This window comes from Garra rufa, chromosome 18 (assembly GCF_049309525.1).
Source record: "Garra rufa chromosome 18, GarRuf1.0, whole genome shotgun sequence".
Classification (NCBI taxonomy): domain Eukaryota; kingdom Metazoa; phylum Chordata; class Actinopteri; order Cypriniformes; family Cyprinidae; genus Garra; species Garra rufa.
Genome location: NC_133378.1, coordinates 20,626,577 through 20,642,413, shown reverse-complemented (window position 1 = coordinate 20,642,413; position 15,837 = coordinate 20,626,577). Strand labels below are relative to the sequence as shown.

Here is a 15,837-nt window from a genome sequence, read left to right as displayed (position 1 = left end):
GAATTGAAATTAGCCTAATACAAAAAATATCGCAAAAAAAGTTTTTACGCTCGCATGAGGTGGTTTTTCAGGCAATTCGAAAAATGGATATTTCGCAAAACAGCGATGGAAACATTTTTTTCCGCATTTACAGGTAACAGTCGATTAAATGTAGCCAAAATCCCACAAAAATCTGTTGCCCTGACTTTTTGCAAAAGGAAAAAATTACGTTTCAGTCGCATAACGTCGGGTTAATGGAAACGTGCATTACTTTTTAATCGACATGTATAGCTGTGTTTTTATTACCCTTTAAATTGCGCAAATTGAAATTGCAAATTGAAAAAAATGGAAACGCATCAACTCCCATATATCGCAAAAAAGTTTTTACGCTCACAAGAGGTGGTTTTTCAGGCATTTCAGAAAAGCTACCATGCCAAGAATCTTTTGACTAAAATGTTTTAGTTTCAGTGACATTTATTTCTTCATTCTAATTCAGTTTTTTTTTTTTCCATTTTACGCAACAAACTCTTTATTTAGCCTGTTTTTGGGAAGGGTAAAACTTTGAAGTTCAACGTATCGTTTCAGAAATGCAAACTTAAATCAGTTTTTAAAAGAGGTAAATTATCTTCAAAATGTCACATGGTAACCGAATTCAGTCAGATGTTCATTTGGTGCATCTTACCCACTGACTCAGGTCAACTTACCCTTAACCTGGGGCAAATTGAGCCACAGGGACACCTTTTGTCTAAGAAGCCATATTTTTAGTACCCTTTGTCATAGATAGCCTCATTTTCCCTTATCTTGAGAACTACATAAGTGAAAAATAGTCAAATCTTCTTACCCCACACTCCCCTAATGGTAAAAAAAGAAAAACTATAAAATTAAGTATTTTCAACTTGAATTAGGAAGACAAACTTGATGAACATCATCTTTCTCTTTTTCACACACACACACACACACACACACACACACACACACACACACACACACACACACAATACAAGGTCCTGGTTTATTTAGTGTTGATGCTCAAAATAGATTTTACAAACAGACATAATAACTGAAAAATACAGGCAATAACCTCCTGAAAAAAAAAATGTCATAGGCTCAATCACTTCATACAAAGTGATGACTTTGCCTGAAAGTTTCATCTTTAAATATAAAAAGCAAATTCCTTAAAAAAGGAATCCACCTAAACCTTAAAGGATGAACCTCACAGAAATGTCCAAGTCATATTTCACCCTTTTCAAAAAAAAAAAAAAAAACCAAACAAGAATATATATTTTACTTGAAAATGAAGCACCATGAAGATTACTGCATTATTTTTTTTAAATCAATATAAATAACACAGAAACCCCTCTCATCACTGTAATATTTAAGTTCACATAATTATATTTGATGTAAAACGGTTCACAAGCGTCATTTTCTTTATGCAAATTATAAATTCCATTTTTCTTTTTTTGATTTCTGAGGTGAAATGTGACCTGGATGAGGTTTTTTAATGAGATTCTCCCTAAAAGCAAAATTATAATTGAAAATAGAGTCTGATTAAACAATAAAACATTGATAACTGATAGCTGTGATTGTCCAAAAAGACAATGCAGAAGGAGTGAGTCCTGACAGTCCTGACATGCACAAAGAAACACACACTTTCAACATGTGCAAACACATTCAAACACAGTCAAAACCAAGCATAGACTCAGAACACACACAGCCGTATAATGGCTGATAAGCTATATAGGAGTAATAGTGTAAAGTTTCCAACAGGCTTTGTGCGGTGTCTCTCTTTGGGTTATATTTGGAGCTGTTTAAAGGAGTAAATGAGAGTCTGCATCAGCAGCTAAGGCACTGATAACGCTGGAGTTTGGGGGCATCTCATACGAGTCACATGTTGGGAGAAAAGTTTTTGGCTGGTTGTTGGGCATACCACTGCTGCCGCTGTTTGCGCGTGTCGAGTTCGGTGAGCAGTGCTTGGCGATATGCTTCGTAGGATTTAACGATGCACTCCAGCTCCTTCATGAAGAGCAGCTTCAGCATCCCCTGATATGTGTCTAGATCCATCAACTGGAAGAGTTCCCACTTCAGGATGTGGTCATACCTGAGACAAAGCACAAGTACACACTAATATGACTAAAGGTTAATGGCACTGGCCTTTATTAGAGATCATCATTAGGGCCAGTTTACAGCTTCTGATGGCTTCCAGGAACCAGCCAATTAAAAAACTTTCAAGCTAGAAATCTTCTGGTTGATCTAAAATCTATACAATATATTTAATAATCAAGGATACTTGACAGACACAAGACTTTTAAAAATGGTTTCTGTTAACTGAAATAATAATATCAGATGAAAACCTTAAACCCAACAAAAGTAAATGAAAGCTAATTAGAAATGTGAAAAAAGTCACCAAAGAATAAAATTACTAAAACTAAAAATTTAAAATAAACATGAATTCAAAAATACTAATAAATACTATAATAATGAAAGTATAGTATGAGGTTAAAAACAAACTTAAAAAATGCTAATAAAAGCTAAATAAAAATATGGAAAAAAAAAAATCACAAAAGCACTAAAACTAAAATTATATAAATAAACAAATTCAAAAATACTAATAAATGCTATAATATAGAATAATAAAAGTATAGTATAAAATTACTAAAATAACACTGCATATTATGGTTTCAGTTAATTGAAATACAGCTGAAATGAAATATACATATCAGATGAAAAACCTAAATAAAAGCTAAATAAAACAAAAAATTAAATTTAAACTTAAAATCTAAAAATAAAATAAAGAATACTAAAATAATCTATAATAATAAAAGTATACTATAAATAAAAGAAACTAATTAAAAATTAAAAATACTAATAAATACTACAATAACATATAACAATAAAAGTATACTATAAATAATACAAGAAAAACACTGCATGTTAAAAAATATAAAAGGCAATTTAAAATATTAATAAATACTACAATAATATATAACAATAAAAGTAATAAGTACTAAAACAATAAAAGTACTATAAATAATAAAAAAACATTGCATATTGTGGTTTCTACAGCTTAAATGAAATATAAATGTCAGATGAAAAACCTAAACTTAACAAACGTAAATGAAAGCTGAATAGAAATATGAAAAAAAAAAGATTAAATTACTAAAACTAAAATTTAAACCAAAAATATAAAATAAAAGCCAATCCAAAATACTAATAAATACTACCATAATATAATAAAAGCATACTATAAATAATACTAAAAAATGCTGCATATTATGGTTTCTGTTCACAAAATCACAAAAGCACAAAATTACTAAAACTGAAAATATAAAAAAGTCTACTTAAAATACTAATAAATATAATATATATATAATATAGTAAAGTATAGTATAAATAATACTACAGTAACACTGCATATTATGGTTTCTGTTAAGTAAAATACAGCTAAAATAAAATATAAATATCAGATGAAAATTTTAAACAAACACAAATGGAAGCTAAATTGAAATACGAAAAAAAAAAAATCACAAAAGCACATAAAATCACTAGTAATAAAATTACTGAAAATATAAAAGGCAATTCAGCATACTAATACTATATAATAATAAAAGTATATTATAAAAAAACTGCATATTGAAAAAAATAAAAGGCAATTAAAATACTATAATAATATATAAAAATAAAAGTATACTATAAATAATACTAAAATAACACTACATATTAAAAATATAAAAATAAAAGGCAATTCAAAATACTTCAAGAATTTAAATAGTAAAGGTATACTATTAATAATACTAAAATAACATTTCAGTTAAATATAAAATACACGAACGTGTGATTGCACATCAGCTGAATTCTATATTAACGCTTCAAGTTGCAACATCGCTCAGCAACCGCAAACAATCAGCAATTACATCAGGCCAACACTGGACACATGCGGTGTGGGCTGATGCAACAAATTGAAAGCACTCCTATTACAAGCAATGAAGCCGTCTACACCAAAGCACCCATCTGTAATGCAGACTGGATCATATGTGATATGTGTTTTCTGTCACCCTTCAAAGTTTGACAGATTGTGATGATGAGTGCATGAGAATCTTACTTTAGCGGGGCTCTGGCATACACCTGCAGCCAGTCTGGGATCTCGGCTGTGTGATACGGGTTAGCTGGTACCAGTACGGGCTGGTTGCGTTCTGGTGGGCGGGGCTGGTAGGTGACTGGCGGGGGAGGAGGCTGGTCGTAACGTGGCACGCTGAGAGAGAGAGAGCAGAGTTGGCATGTGTATTTGACATACAAAATAACACCAAACAGTCTCTAACACGTCTCGACACTCACCTGGGTGCACAGGGGTGTCTGTACTGGGCACGTTTGTTGATGTGGTCAACATAATACACTCCAAACTCAGCGGACTCCACCCTCTCCCAGCCCGGTGGAAGCCCCTCCCTCTCCAGTGGGTGGCTCCAATGAGTGGTGTTTGTGTTGTGATCGATGAAATACTTCCTGCCACGAATCGTCCAATCAACAGTCCAGCCAGGTGGAAGAGCCACCTCGTCCCCGCTCATGGTCGTCAGATTACCCACCGACTTTGCTGGCACACGACCGATTGCTACAAAAACAGAGACAGAGGGAAGTATTACAGATCAGTATGTAGGAAACGTTTCTGTGTGTATTAGAATTAGAGTTTGCATTTATTTTCAAAATGAACGCAAAGGAGAACGGGGAGAGATGGGGAGAAAATAACAAGTCACAGCTGCAGGGTTAAATATAAAGCAAAACCCCTCAGAAGACCATGAAAAGCTCAGCACAAGGAAAAACACATCAGTGTAGGGTGAAGGAAAGGGCAACCAAGAAAAATCAACATTTCTGTCATTCTCACACACAATGAGAAATTCTACAAGAGAGTGATAGCCCAGGAAGTGTGTGTATATTGAGAAAAAGTGTGTACTGGAGAAAATCATGTACTGAGCAGGACTGGCAAACTAAAACTGAGCAACACTAACTCTGTATATATCTTATCTCTTGTGTATACTTAAAGGGGCTATATGTAACTTTTTCCCCAAAACAAACGTAACAATAGCCTTTTTATTTGACCATTTATGACTCAAACATCTCCTGATGAGCATACTGACACCTTGTCAGCTCAAAGTGGGTGCACCTATAAGCCTGAATCCTATTTTTCCTATTTTCTGTCGGGTCGGATTTTTCGCGCGCTGTCTGCGGATGTGACGTCAAGCGCGTTCATGTTAAACGTTTCAGATCACTCTGCCACCACCGCTAGTCATATATATTGCAAACAAACTTAGTTTCTCAAACAATATATGTATTTGACTGTTCTTACCTCTGTAAACATAATGTTGACTTCTTTGCAGAGGATGACTTGTGAAGTTTGTACGTACGAGCGCGCGCTGCGAGAGCGAGCAGAAAGGAAGAGCAGTTCCGTTTTTTGGCCACAGGTGTCAGTCGCGAGTTTAAATTTCAGAAAGTTACATATAGCCCCTCTAAGTAGCAAAATACAGTTTGATTCATTTTTATGAATCTGTTCTAATGATTTGTTTGCATCACTCAAAAAAGTTTTTTTTTTACTTTATATTCTTTAAAGTATCCTAATAAAAGTATCATGGTTTCCACAAAGATATTAGAGTAGTAGTTCACTTTGAGAACAAAAATTCATCCAAGATGTTCATGTCTTTCTTTCTTCAGTCGATAAGAAATTGTTTTTTGAGAAAAACATTTCAGATTTTTCTCTCTATATAATAGACTTCTATGGTGCCCCTGGGTTTGAACTTCCAAAATGTGACCCTGGACCACAAAACCAGTCATAAGGTTAAATAATAAAAACTGAGATGTATACATCACATGAAAGCTCAATAAATAAACTATCTATTGATGTGTGGTTTGTTAGGATAGGACAATATTTGGCCGAGATACAACTATTTGAAAATCTGGAATCTGAGGGTGCTAAAAAAATGAACATACTGAGAAAATCACCTTTAAAGTGATCCAAATTAGTTTCTTAACAATGCATATTACAAATCAAAAATTACATTTTGATATATTTATAGTAGGAATTTTACAAAAAAACTTCATGGAACATGATCTTCACTTAATTTCCTAATGATTTTTGGCATAAAAGAAAAATCAATAATTTTCACCCATGCAATGTATTTTTGGCTATTGCTACAAATATACCCCAGCGACTTAAGACGGTCACAAATGCAGTTTAAATGCAGCTTCAAAAGTCTCTAAACGATCCCAGCTGAAGAAGGTCTTATCTAGCTAAATGATCTGTCATTTTCTAAACAAATTCACTATTTATGTACTTTCTAACCTCAAACACTTGTCTTGTCTATGTCTGTGTGAACTCAATTTTTTCCAGTTCAAGACAGTTAAGCTATGTTGAAAAACTCTCATCTCGTTTTCTTCCCCATCTTCAAAATCGTCCTGCATCGCTGCAGAAGTCCCGACCCAGTGTTTACAAAGTGTGTGCAAAGAAGCTAAAAAAAAAGAAAAGCAAAAAAGAGTGATGTTGATTGTAAAAGTAAAAGAGCGATGTTAATTTTGGAGTTTTTCGACATACCGTAACTGTATTGACCCGGATCACACAGACTGTGCACACTCAACACAGAGACGAGACAAGACAAGCATTTGAGGTTAAAAAGTATATAAATTGTCAATTTGTTCTGAAAATGACAGATCGTTTTGCTAGTGCATTTAAACTGCATTTTGGAAGTTCAAACTCTTATATGAAGATAATTCCTGAATTTTTTTTCTCAAGAAACATAATTTCTTTACGACTGAAGAAAGAAAGACATGAACATCTTGGATGACAAAGCGGTGAGTATATTATCTGTACATTTTTGTTCTGGGAATGAACTAATCCTTTAAGTAGTACAACTGTTTTCAACATCATAATAATCTTAATAATCTAATATTAAAGGGAATTATAGTGAAAATTTGTCATTAATTACTCACTAATTACTCAGAAGGCTCTCGGATTTCATCAAAAATATCTTAATTTGTGTTCTGAAGATGAACAAAGGTCTAACAGGTTTGGAACGACATGAGAGTGAGTAATTAAGGACAAAATTTTCATTTTTAAATGAACTATCCCTTTAAGAAACATTTCTTGAGCACCAAATCAAAAATTACAATGATTTTTGAAGACTAAAGACTGGAAAATTAGCTTTGCCACCACAGGAAATAAATTACATTTAATTACATTATAAAATGTTTTAAAGAATAAACAGTTGATTTAAATTGAAACTGTTCTTACTGTATTTTTTGATCAAATACATGCAGCAAGTTCTTTCAAAACATTTAAAAAATCTTTCCGGCCCCAAAATTTTGAACAGTAGTGTATCAGGATAAAATATATAAATATATAATATCAAGACATAATTAAGGCATATCACTCAGCTCTAATCATGAGCACATGTTTGTGGGGGAACTGTGTGTTTTTGTGTGTGTAAGAGAGAGTCAGAGCTGGAATGTGCGATGACGTCAGTGTACAGTTTCACATCTACTCTCCTGCTTGATACACCCATAAATATACACTGGCCGCAAAAAGTATTTAAACACTAACACTAGACTTAAAAATGTTTGAATTTTGTACATTTAAACCTTTGAAGGCTGGCTTAGGTGTCCACTGTATCAAATTGATTAATCTGAGAACATAAAGTCACCAGTGAAACCGCTGAATCTTCATTTAATGCAATCAGCAAGTCAAAAAACACTACAGAAAGGGATAAATGCACCAAAGCATACACTACCAGTCAAATGTTGTTTTAAAAAAAAAAAAGTTTCTTCTGCTCACCAAGCCTGCATTTATTTGAGTACAGCAAAAACAGCAACATTTTGAAATATTTTTACCATTTAAAGCAGCTGTTTTCTATTTGAATATATTTTTAAATGTTATTTATTCCTGTGATTTCAAAGCTGAATTTTTGCATCATGACTCTAGTCACATGATATTCTGATTTGCTGCTCAAAAAACATTTATTATTATTATTATTATTATGTTGAAAACAGCTGAGTAGAATTTTTTCAGGTTTCTTTGATGACTAGAAAGTTCAGAAGAACAGCATTTATTTGAAATGGAAATCTTTTGTAACATTATAAATGTCTTTATCATCACTTTTTTGATCAATTTAAAGCATCCTTGCTAAATAAAAGTATTAATTTCTATAAATTCTTAAAAAAAAAAAACTATTCATCAAGGAATCCTAAAAAAAATGTACTTAACTGTTTTAAATATTGATATTAATAGTAATAACAGCAAATCAGCATATTAGAATGATTTCTGAATGATCATGTGACACTGAAGACCGGAGTAATGATGCTGAAAATTTAGCTTTGATTACAGGAATAAATTACATTTTATAATATATTCTTTAAAATATATCTTACTGTTCAAAAACGTTTGACTGGTAGTGTACATTCTTAGCAGATATCAAAATTTATTTTATTATATAATTTGTCCATCCACAACACAAGCAGTCAGTAACTCTAGAGAGCCAATGTGAACATATCTGATGTTTAGTATACATTTATTAATTACGCAACGCAGGATTTACGACCAACGAAATTTCAGGGTGGGCATATCGCTACAAAAATAGAAACCAGCAAAATGTCATGCCACTCATCATTGCTGGTTAAGCTGTTTATAGTAGCATAAGTTGAACACAACTTATGCTATTACCTGTACAATTTAGACCAAAAGTTTTTGAACAGTATGATTTTTAATGTTTTTTTGTTTTTTTTTTTAAGTTTCTTCTGCTCACCAAGCCTGCATATATTTGATCCAAAGTACAGAAAAAAAACATTAAAATTTTGTTTTCTATCTGAATATATTTTAAAATGTAATTTATTCCTGGGATTTCAAAGCTGAATTTTTAGCATCATTGCTCCAGTCACATTATCCTTCAGAAATCCTCCTAATATTTTGATTTGCTGCTCAAAAACATTTATTATTATTATTATTATTATTATTATTATTATTATTATTATTATTATTATTATTATTATTATTATTATGTTGGAAACAGCTGAGTAGAATTTTTTCAAGTTTCTTTGATGAACAGAAGGTTCAGAAGAACAGCATTTATCGCAAACAGAAATCTTTTTTCTAACATTATAAATGTCTTTATTATCAGTTTTGATCAATTTTGATCAAAGCATCCTTTGTGGTACTTCAAGTAAATATATATATATATATATTAGGGGTGGGCATAGATTAATTTTTTTAATCTAGATTAATCTAGATTAAATCTTGGAATTAATCTAGATTAATCTAGATTAAAATGGCTAATTTGAACTGCTTGACAATTGCATTTACAACACAATTAACTATACAAACTTGTGTAACCAAGTACTTCTGCGCAAAAGGCTGCACGACGTGCGCGTTGCCGTTAAATACACAGATGCGCACGGGCATGGATTTCTGTGTGCATAGTCTTCCATTAAACCGCGTTGCTTTTAGAAGCGTCAATTCAGTTGTTGCATATAGTTTAATGTCTTTATTTCAGGATTATCAAAGTAAATTATAACTCACGTGCCCCAGTAAAAAGGGTCTAGCAACGCACCTGCCCTGAAGCGGCTTCATAACTGCATCCATGTTTACACGTCTCATTTGATGTGGTAATTTCACAGAAGTTGAAGACTCGTTCTCGCCCCCTACAGTGCAATTCGACTAGGTTTACGTCATCCACGCTAAACTATCAAGGTGAAAGTCATCATATCTTGCGTAGTTTAGACCCAGCTCCCAACCCAACTTTGAAAATAGATTAACGGCGATATTTTTTTTATCGCCCGATAAGAGTCTCACGTTAACGCAGCACGTTAATGCCGATAACGGCCCACCACTAATATATATATATATATAGGAATACCTGATTTAGACAGAGGAGACTGAACAGTCTCACATAGTCAACAGCATATGGTCTCATAAATAGAGACCAATTATGCCAGTGTATTTATAGTACAGACATTAGAGTCTATTCACGTTGTGTGTTATTGCATGCCAAATGATGTGTTACTCACCTGGGGGTGGTCGACTGTGTGGCTGGGGTGTCTGGGGCTGTCCTGGGTTTCGTGGGTAGTTGAGTTCATTGTGCTCATAGTACCTGTAGTTCTCATTGAAGTGGTCCGGTCTGTGTGCTCGTCTGGGTTGGTTATTGTAGTACGGCTCTGGAGGGTAGTAATAAGGGCCGCCATCTCCATTCTCCGTTACCGAGCCAGCATCGCTCATGTAAGATGGTGAGGAAGGAGAGTAATCGCGATGAAGATGTGGCGGGGCAGACAGCCGATGGCTCTCCCTACGTGATACCTCGAGGGGGGTCCGTGGAGGGGCATTGCGCAGGAAACTCTTGGGGCCACTAACATCCCCAACTGATCCAGAGGAATACGCCCCTGCACTGGACACCGCAGCTGGAACTGGCTCCACTAACGGGGGTTCACGACGAAGAAATGTCGGATGCCGGATAAATGAGGGCAAATCTGAAACAAACCATGAGGGAGGTAGAAGAGAGAAACCTGGTGTAAGTGGATTAAAACATACTCTACAATGTTTATTTCGCAAAGAATGCTTAAAATTTTACCATTCTGTGTCAAATCAACCAAATTTCAGAAATTTTTGATTTTGCTAATCATTTTTTCTGAAAAAAGATGTATAGTGATGAAAGCCAAAATATGAAATGTCATGGATGAATATTTACTAAGTAATGCACTATTTTGAAGAGGGGGGGGGGGGTCAAAATGGTAATTTTCAGCTGAGATTCAGAGCCAAATTACAGGGGGTTAACTAACTATTCTTTAATATTTTCAGAAGTGGACAAAATTTTACACTACCACTCGAACAAAAACATTTTTGAACAGTAAGAATTTTAATGTTTTTTTAAGGGATTCTCTTTTGCTCACCAAACCTGTATTTATTTGAATCAAAATACAGCTAAGGCAGTAATATTGTGAAATATTTTACAACTTAAAATATTTAAAATGTTTTCAATTTGAATACATTTTACAATGTAATTTATTCCTGTGATCAAAGCTAAATTTTCAGCATTATTACTCCAGTCTTCAGTGATACATGGTCCTTCAGAAATCATTCTAACATGGTGATTTGCTGTTCAAGAAAATTATTATTATTATTAACAATATTTAAACAGTTGAGTACTTTTTTCAGGATTCTTTGAAAAATAGAAAGATCAGCATTTTCTATTCATTCAACTTTCTATTCAAAAAAGAGACCTGAAAAAAATCTACTCCATATACTACTACTACTACTAATAATAATAATAATAATAATAATAATAACAATAAATATTTTTGAGCAGCAAATCAGAATATTAGAATGATTTCCGGAGGATCATGTGACTGGTGTAATGATGCCAAAAATTCAGCTTTGAAATCACAGGAATAAACTACATTTTAAAATATATTCAAACAGAAAACTGTTTTTAATAGCTGCTTTAAATAGTACAAAAATATATACTATTTGTGCTGTACTTTGTAGCAAATAAACAGGCTTGCTGAAGAGTCTTCTTAAAAAGCATTTTAACATAACTGTTCAAAAACATTTGACTGGTAGTATTAAATGCACATTACCTTTCAAAAATGCAAAAGGTATTAACAGGTTTATAACAGACGTCTATTAGGCTGACAGTGTGACAGTGTAAATATTATTTCAGTCAGTTGTTTACGTAACAATTAAAGTTGACTTGTATTCGAAAGCCTTGACATTTAATTAATGACACATACAAGAACATACGGTTTCATTTATAAAAAAGTCTACACTCCAAAATGCACCCAGTGGCTAACGTTACAGTATATAAAAATGCTGATTATTTATTGATGTAATTCTCTATTTAGGGGGTTTTGTTAGGCAGATTGACTGAAGTTACTCACTTCTCAGAAGCGGGGACGTTTCTTTCTTCACATATTTGCCCTGAACTTCTGCTGGCTTGGACGCTTCGTTTTTACTCTTCTTTCTAGAGAGCATCGTTAATCCGAATCGAACCTGGGTCGATCAGACTTCGGTTTCATCCTGAAATCCGGATCTAGATTCGCACTGACATTCAGAACCGAGTCCATTTCGGAGCGTTTAGCCCCATAGCTAATTTGGAGTCATCATGGCTACAGTCCGAAAACATAAACACAACATAACACAGGCGATAAGTTTGCATTTAGCGAACGTGTAGCTGTTTTAAACGTTCAGTCAAACATTGTGAACGTTTTTCGATGATTAATTAGGGCTCCCCGTGCGCACTGTCCAAATTACGCCCAGAGAAAAGCGCAAGAAAACTTTTACCAGCTGAATATGTCCAACCCAACCCAGCCCTCAATCTCCTTCTGATCCCAGATCAGCTCTCACTGGATCTCTCCTCGCTACCCGATCTCAGATCAGCTGTGGGTCCATAACTTCCAACGGCCTGTTTCCAGATCAGTTTACTTTATTTTCAGATTCAAGATGCGTTATTAGTATCCAAAAAATATCTTACATTTTGAGGTATTAAACAGTATTACGTACACAAACATGTTTATAAGCATGTTTAACCGTCACTTCACCTGATCCCAGACGAACGCTCTCTGGATCGCTCTTTCCCAACAGCGGACTGATCCCAGATCAGACATTCCCTAAACCAGGTCCTCATAGGAGCAAAGCATTGTGGGAAATATTTGACTCTCGAACTTTTTTCCCCCTATCATTCACATTTTTGTGGTTTAGCACAACAGATGTGACGATTCATTCATTCATTTGTTCAATATAAAGGACAGAAGTACTTTCCACAACCAAGATACAAAACAGGGCCTAAAACCCTTAGAAGTTAGTTTCTTTTTAACAAATGGTCAGTGAAAGAAGGTACTTCACCTTCAGAAATGTAAAAGGTCAAACTAAATTTCATATAAGCCGTTTTATGTGAGCAATTATGTATTTATGCGGGATTTACCAAAAAAAGAAAAGAAATAAAAACATCAATAATAAAATGTTTCTAATATTTTTATGGGTCTGGCTTCAGGTCTCATCGTGTCTATTTTTAGCTATAAAACAGTTTTACCGTTCACTGCATGTTGTTATTCATCTCCTTATTTCCCTATAGCGGATAATAAACCGGAAGTCTCACTTGCTTACTTCTCTCTATTATAATTATAATTCTCTCTATATATAGCCTATATATACAGTGCCCTCCACTAATATTGGCACCCTTGGTAAATATGAGCAGAAGTGGATGTGAAAATAAATCTGCATAATTTATCCTTTTGATCTTTCATTCAAACAATTCACAAAATTCTAACCTGTCATTGAAGTAAATCAATTGAACCTAGGGGTGAAATCTCATTATGAAATAAATGTTTTTCTCTAGTTCACGTTGGCCACTATTATTGGCACCCAATTATTGCAACATCCTTTTCCCAAGATAACAGTTCTGAGTTTTCTCCAACAATGTCTAATGAGTTTGGAGAACACCTGACAAGAGATCTGAGAGACCATTCCTTCAAACAGAATCTCTCTTTTCCTAGCTTCATGTTGGTGCTTCTTCTCTTCAGTTTCTATACAGGGTTCAGGTCAGGGAACTGGGACGGCCATGGTAGAAGCTTCATTCTGTGCTCAGTGACACAATTTTGTGTTGATTTTGATGTTTGTTTTGGATCTTCGTCCTGCTGGAAGATGCAACCATGGCCCATGATAAGATTTCTAACAGAGGCAGTCAGGTTTTGATTTTTTATCTGCTGGTATTTGATAGAATCCATGAAGCCATGTAAACAAGATGTCCAGGACCTCCGGCAGAAAAATAGGTCCACAACATTAAAGACCTAGCAGTATTTTTAACCGTGGGCATGGGGTACTTTTTTATCCCTGTCTGCACCAAAACCATCTGGAGGGTTAGCTGCCAAAAACCTCATTTTTAGTTTCATCTGACCATAGAAGCCAGTCCTGTTTGAAGTTCCAATCATGTCTGACAAGTGAATATGCTGGAGTTTGTTTTTGGGTGAGCCAGGAGAATTTTTTCTTGGAACAACATGTGGTGATGTAGGGGCTGTTTGATCATTTTATTTTAGGCTTTCTGACCCCAAGACTCAACAATTCTCTGCAATTCTCCAACTGTGATCCTTGGAGAGTCTTTGGCCACTCAAAATCTCCTCCTTATCGTGCATTAGGATGATATCAACACACATCCTCTTCAAGGCAGATTTGTAACATCTTTAGTTGATTGGAACTTCTTAATTATTGCCCTGATGGTGGGAATGGGGATTTTCACAGCCACTTTCTATTTTGTGAAGCTCAACAAACTTGTTCTGCATATCAGAACTACTGGTCCTTCTCAAAAAATTAGCATATTGTGATAAAGTTCATTATTTTCTGTAATGTACTGATAAACATTAGACTTTCATATATTTTAGATTCATTACAACACAACCGAAGTAGTTCAAGCCTTTTGTTGTTTTAATACGGATGATTTTGGCATACAGCTCATGAAAACCCAAAATTCCTATCTCAAAAAATTAGCATATCATGAAGAGGTTCTCTAAACGAGCTATTAACCTAATCATCTGAATCAACTAATTAACTCTAAACACCTGCAAAAGATTCCTGAGGCTTTTAAAAACTCCCAGCCTGGTTCATTACTCAAAACCGCAATCATGGGTAAGACTGCCGACCAGAAGGCCATCATTGACACCCTCAAGCAAGAGGGTAAGACACAGAAAGAAATTTCTGAACGAATAGGCTGTTCCCAGAGTGCTGTATCAAGGCACCTCTGTGGGAAGGAAAAAGTGTGGCAGAAAACGCTGCACAACGAGAAGAGGTGACCGGACCCTGAGGAAGATTGTGGAGAAGGACCGATTCCAGACCTTGGGGGACCTGCGGAAGCAGTGGACTGAGTCTGGAGTAGAAACATCCCCAGGTCAAGCCACTTTTGAATCAGAAACAGCGGCAGAAGCGCCTGACCTGGGCTACAGAGAAGCAGCACTGGACTGTTGCTCAGTGATCCAAAGTATTTTTTTCGGATGAAAGCAAATTTTGCATGTCATTCGGAAATCAAGGTGCCAGAGTCTGGAGGAAGACTGGGGAGAGGGAAATGCCAAAATGCCTGAAGTCCAGTGTCAAGTACCCACAGTCAGTGATGGTCTGGGGTGCCATGTCAGCTGCTGGTGTTGGTCCACTGTGTTTTATCAAGGGCAGGGTCAATGCAGCTAGCTATCAGGAGATTTGAGCACTTCATGCTTCCATCTGCTGAAAAGCTTTATGGAGATGAAGATTTCATTTTTCAGCACGACCTGGCACCTGCTCACAGTGCCAAAACCACTGGTAAATGGTTTACTGACCATGGTATTACTGTGCTCAATTGGCCTGCCAACTCTCCTGACCTGAACCCCATAGAGAATCTGTGGGATATTGTGAAGAGAAAGTTGAGAGACGCAAGACCCAACACTCTGGATGAGCTTAAGGCCGCTATCGAAGCATCCTGGGCCTCCATAACACCTCAGCAGTGCCACAGGCTGATTGCCTCCATGCCACGCCGCATTGAAGCAGTCATTTCTGCAAAAGGATTCCCGACCAAGTATTGAGTGCATAACTGAACATAATTATTTGAAGGTTGACTTTTTTTTTTTTTTTTTTGTATTAAAAACACTTTTCTTTTATTGGTCGGATGAAATATGCCAATTTTTTGAGATAGGAATTTGGGGTTTTCATGAGCTGTATGCCAAAATCATCAATATTAAAACAATAAAAGGCTTGAACTACTTCAGTTGTGTTGTAATGAATCTAAAATATATGAAAGTCTAATGTTTATCAGTACATTACAGAAAATAATGAACTTTTTCACAATATGCTAATTTTTTGAGAAGGACCAGTACATTCTT

At 35.0% G+C, this 15,837-nt stretch overlaps 1 protein-coding gene across 1 annotated transcript; it reads right to left on the bottom strand.

The window, feature by feature from the left end:
• Window positions 1-972: 972 nt before the first annotated feature.
• Window positions 973-12,523, bottom strand: sav1 (salvador family WW domain containing protein 1). The gene is made up of 5 exons (XM_073823395.1): window positions 11,878-12,523; window positions 10,015-10,470; window positions 4,312-4,582; window positions 4,079-4,228; window positions 973-2,077 (listed from the first exon to the last, which is right to left on the bottom strand). The coding sequence occupies exons 1-5, from the start codon at window positions 11,969-11,971 to the stop codon at window positions 1,864-1,866; spliced, it is 1,185 nt and encodes a 394-aa protein (XP_073679496.1). The 5' UTR covers window positions 11,972-12,523; the 3' UTR covers window positions 973-1,863.
• Window positions 12,524-15,837: the final 3,314 nt, after the last annotated feature.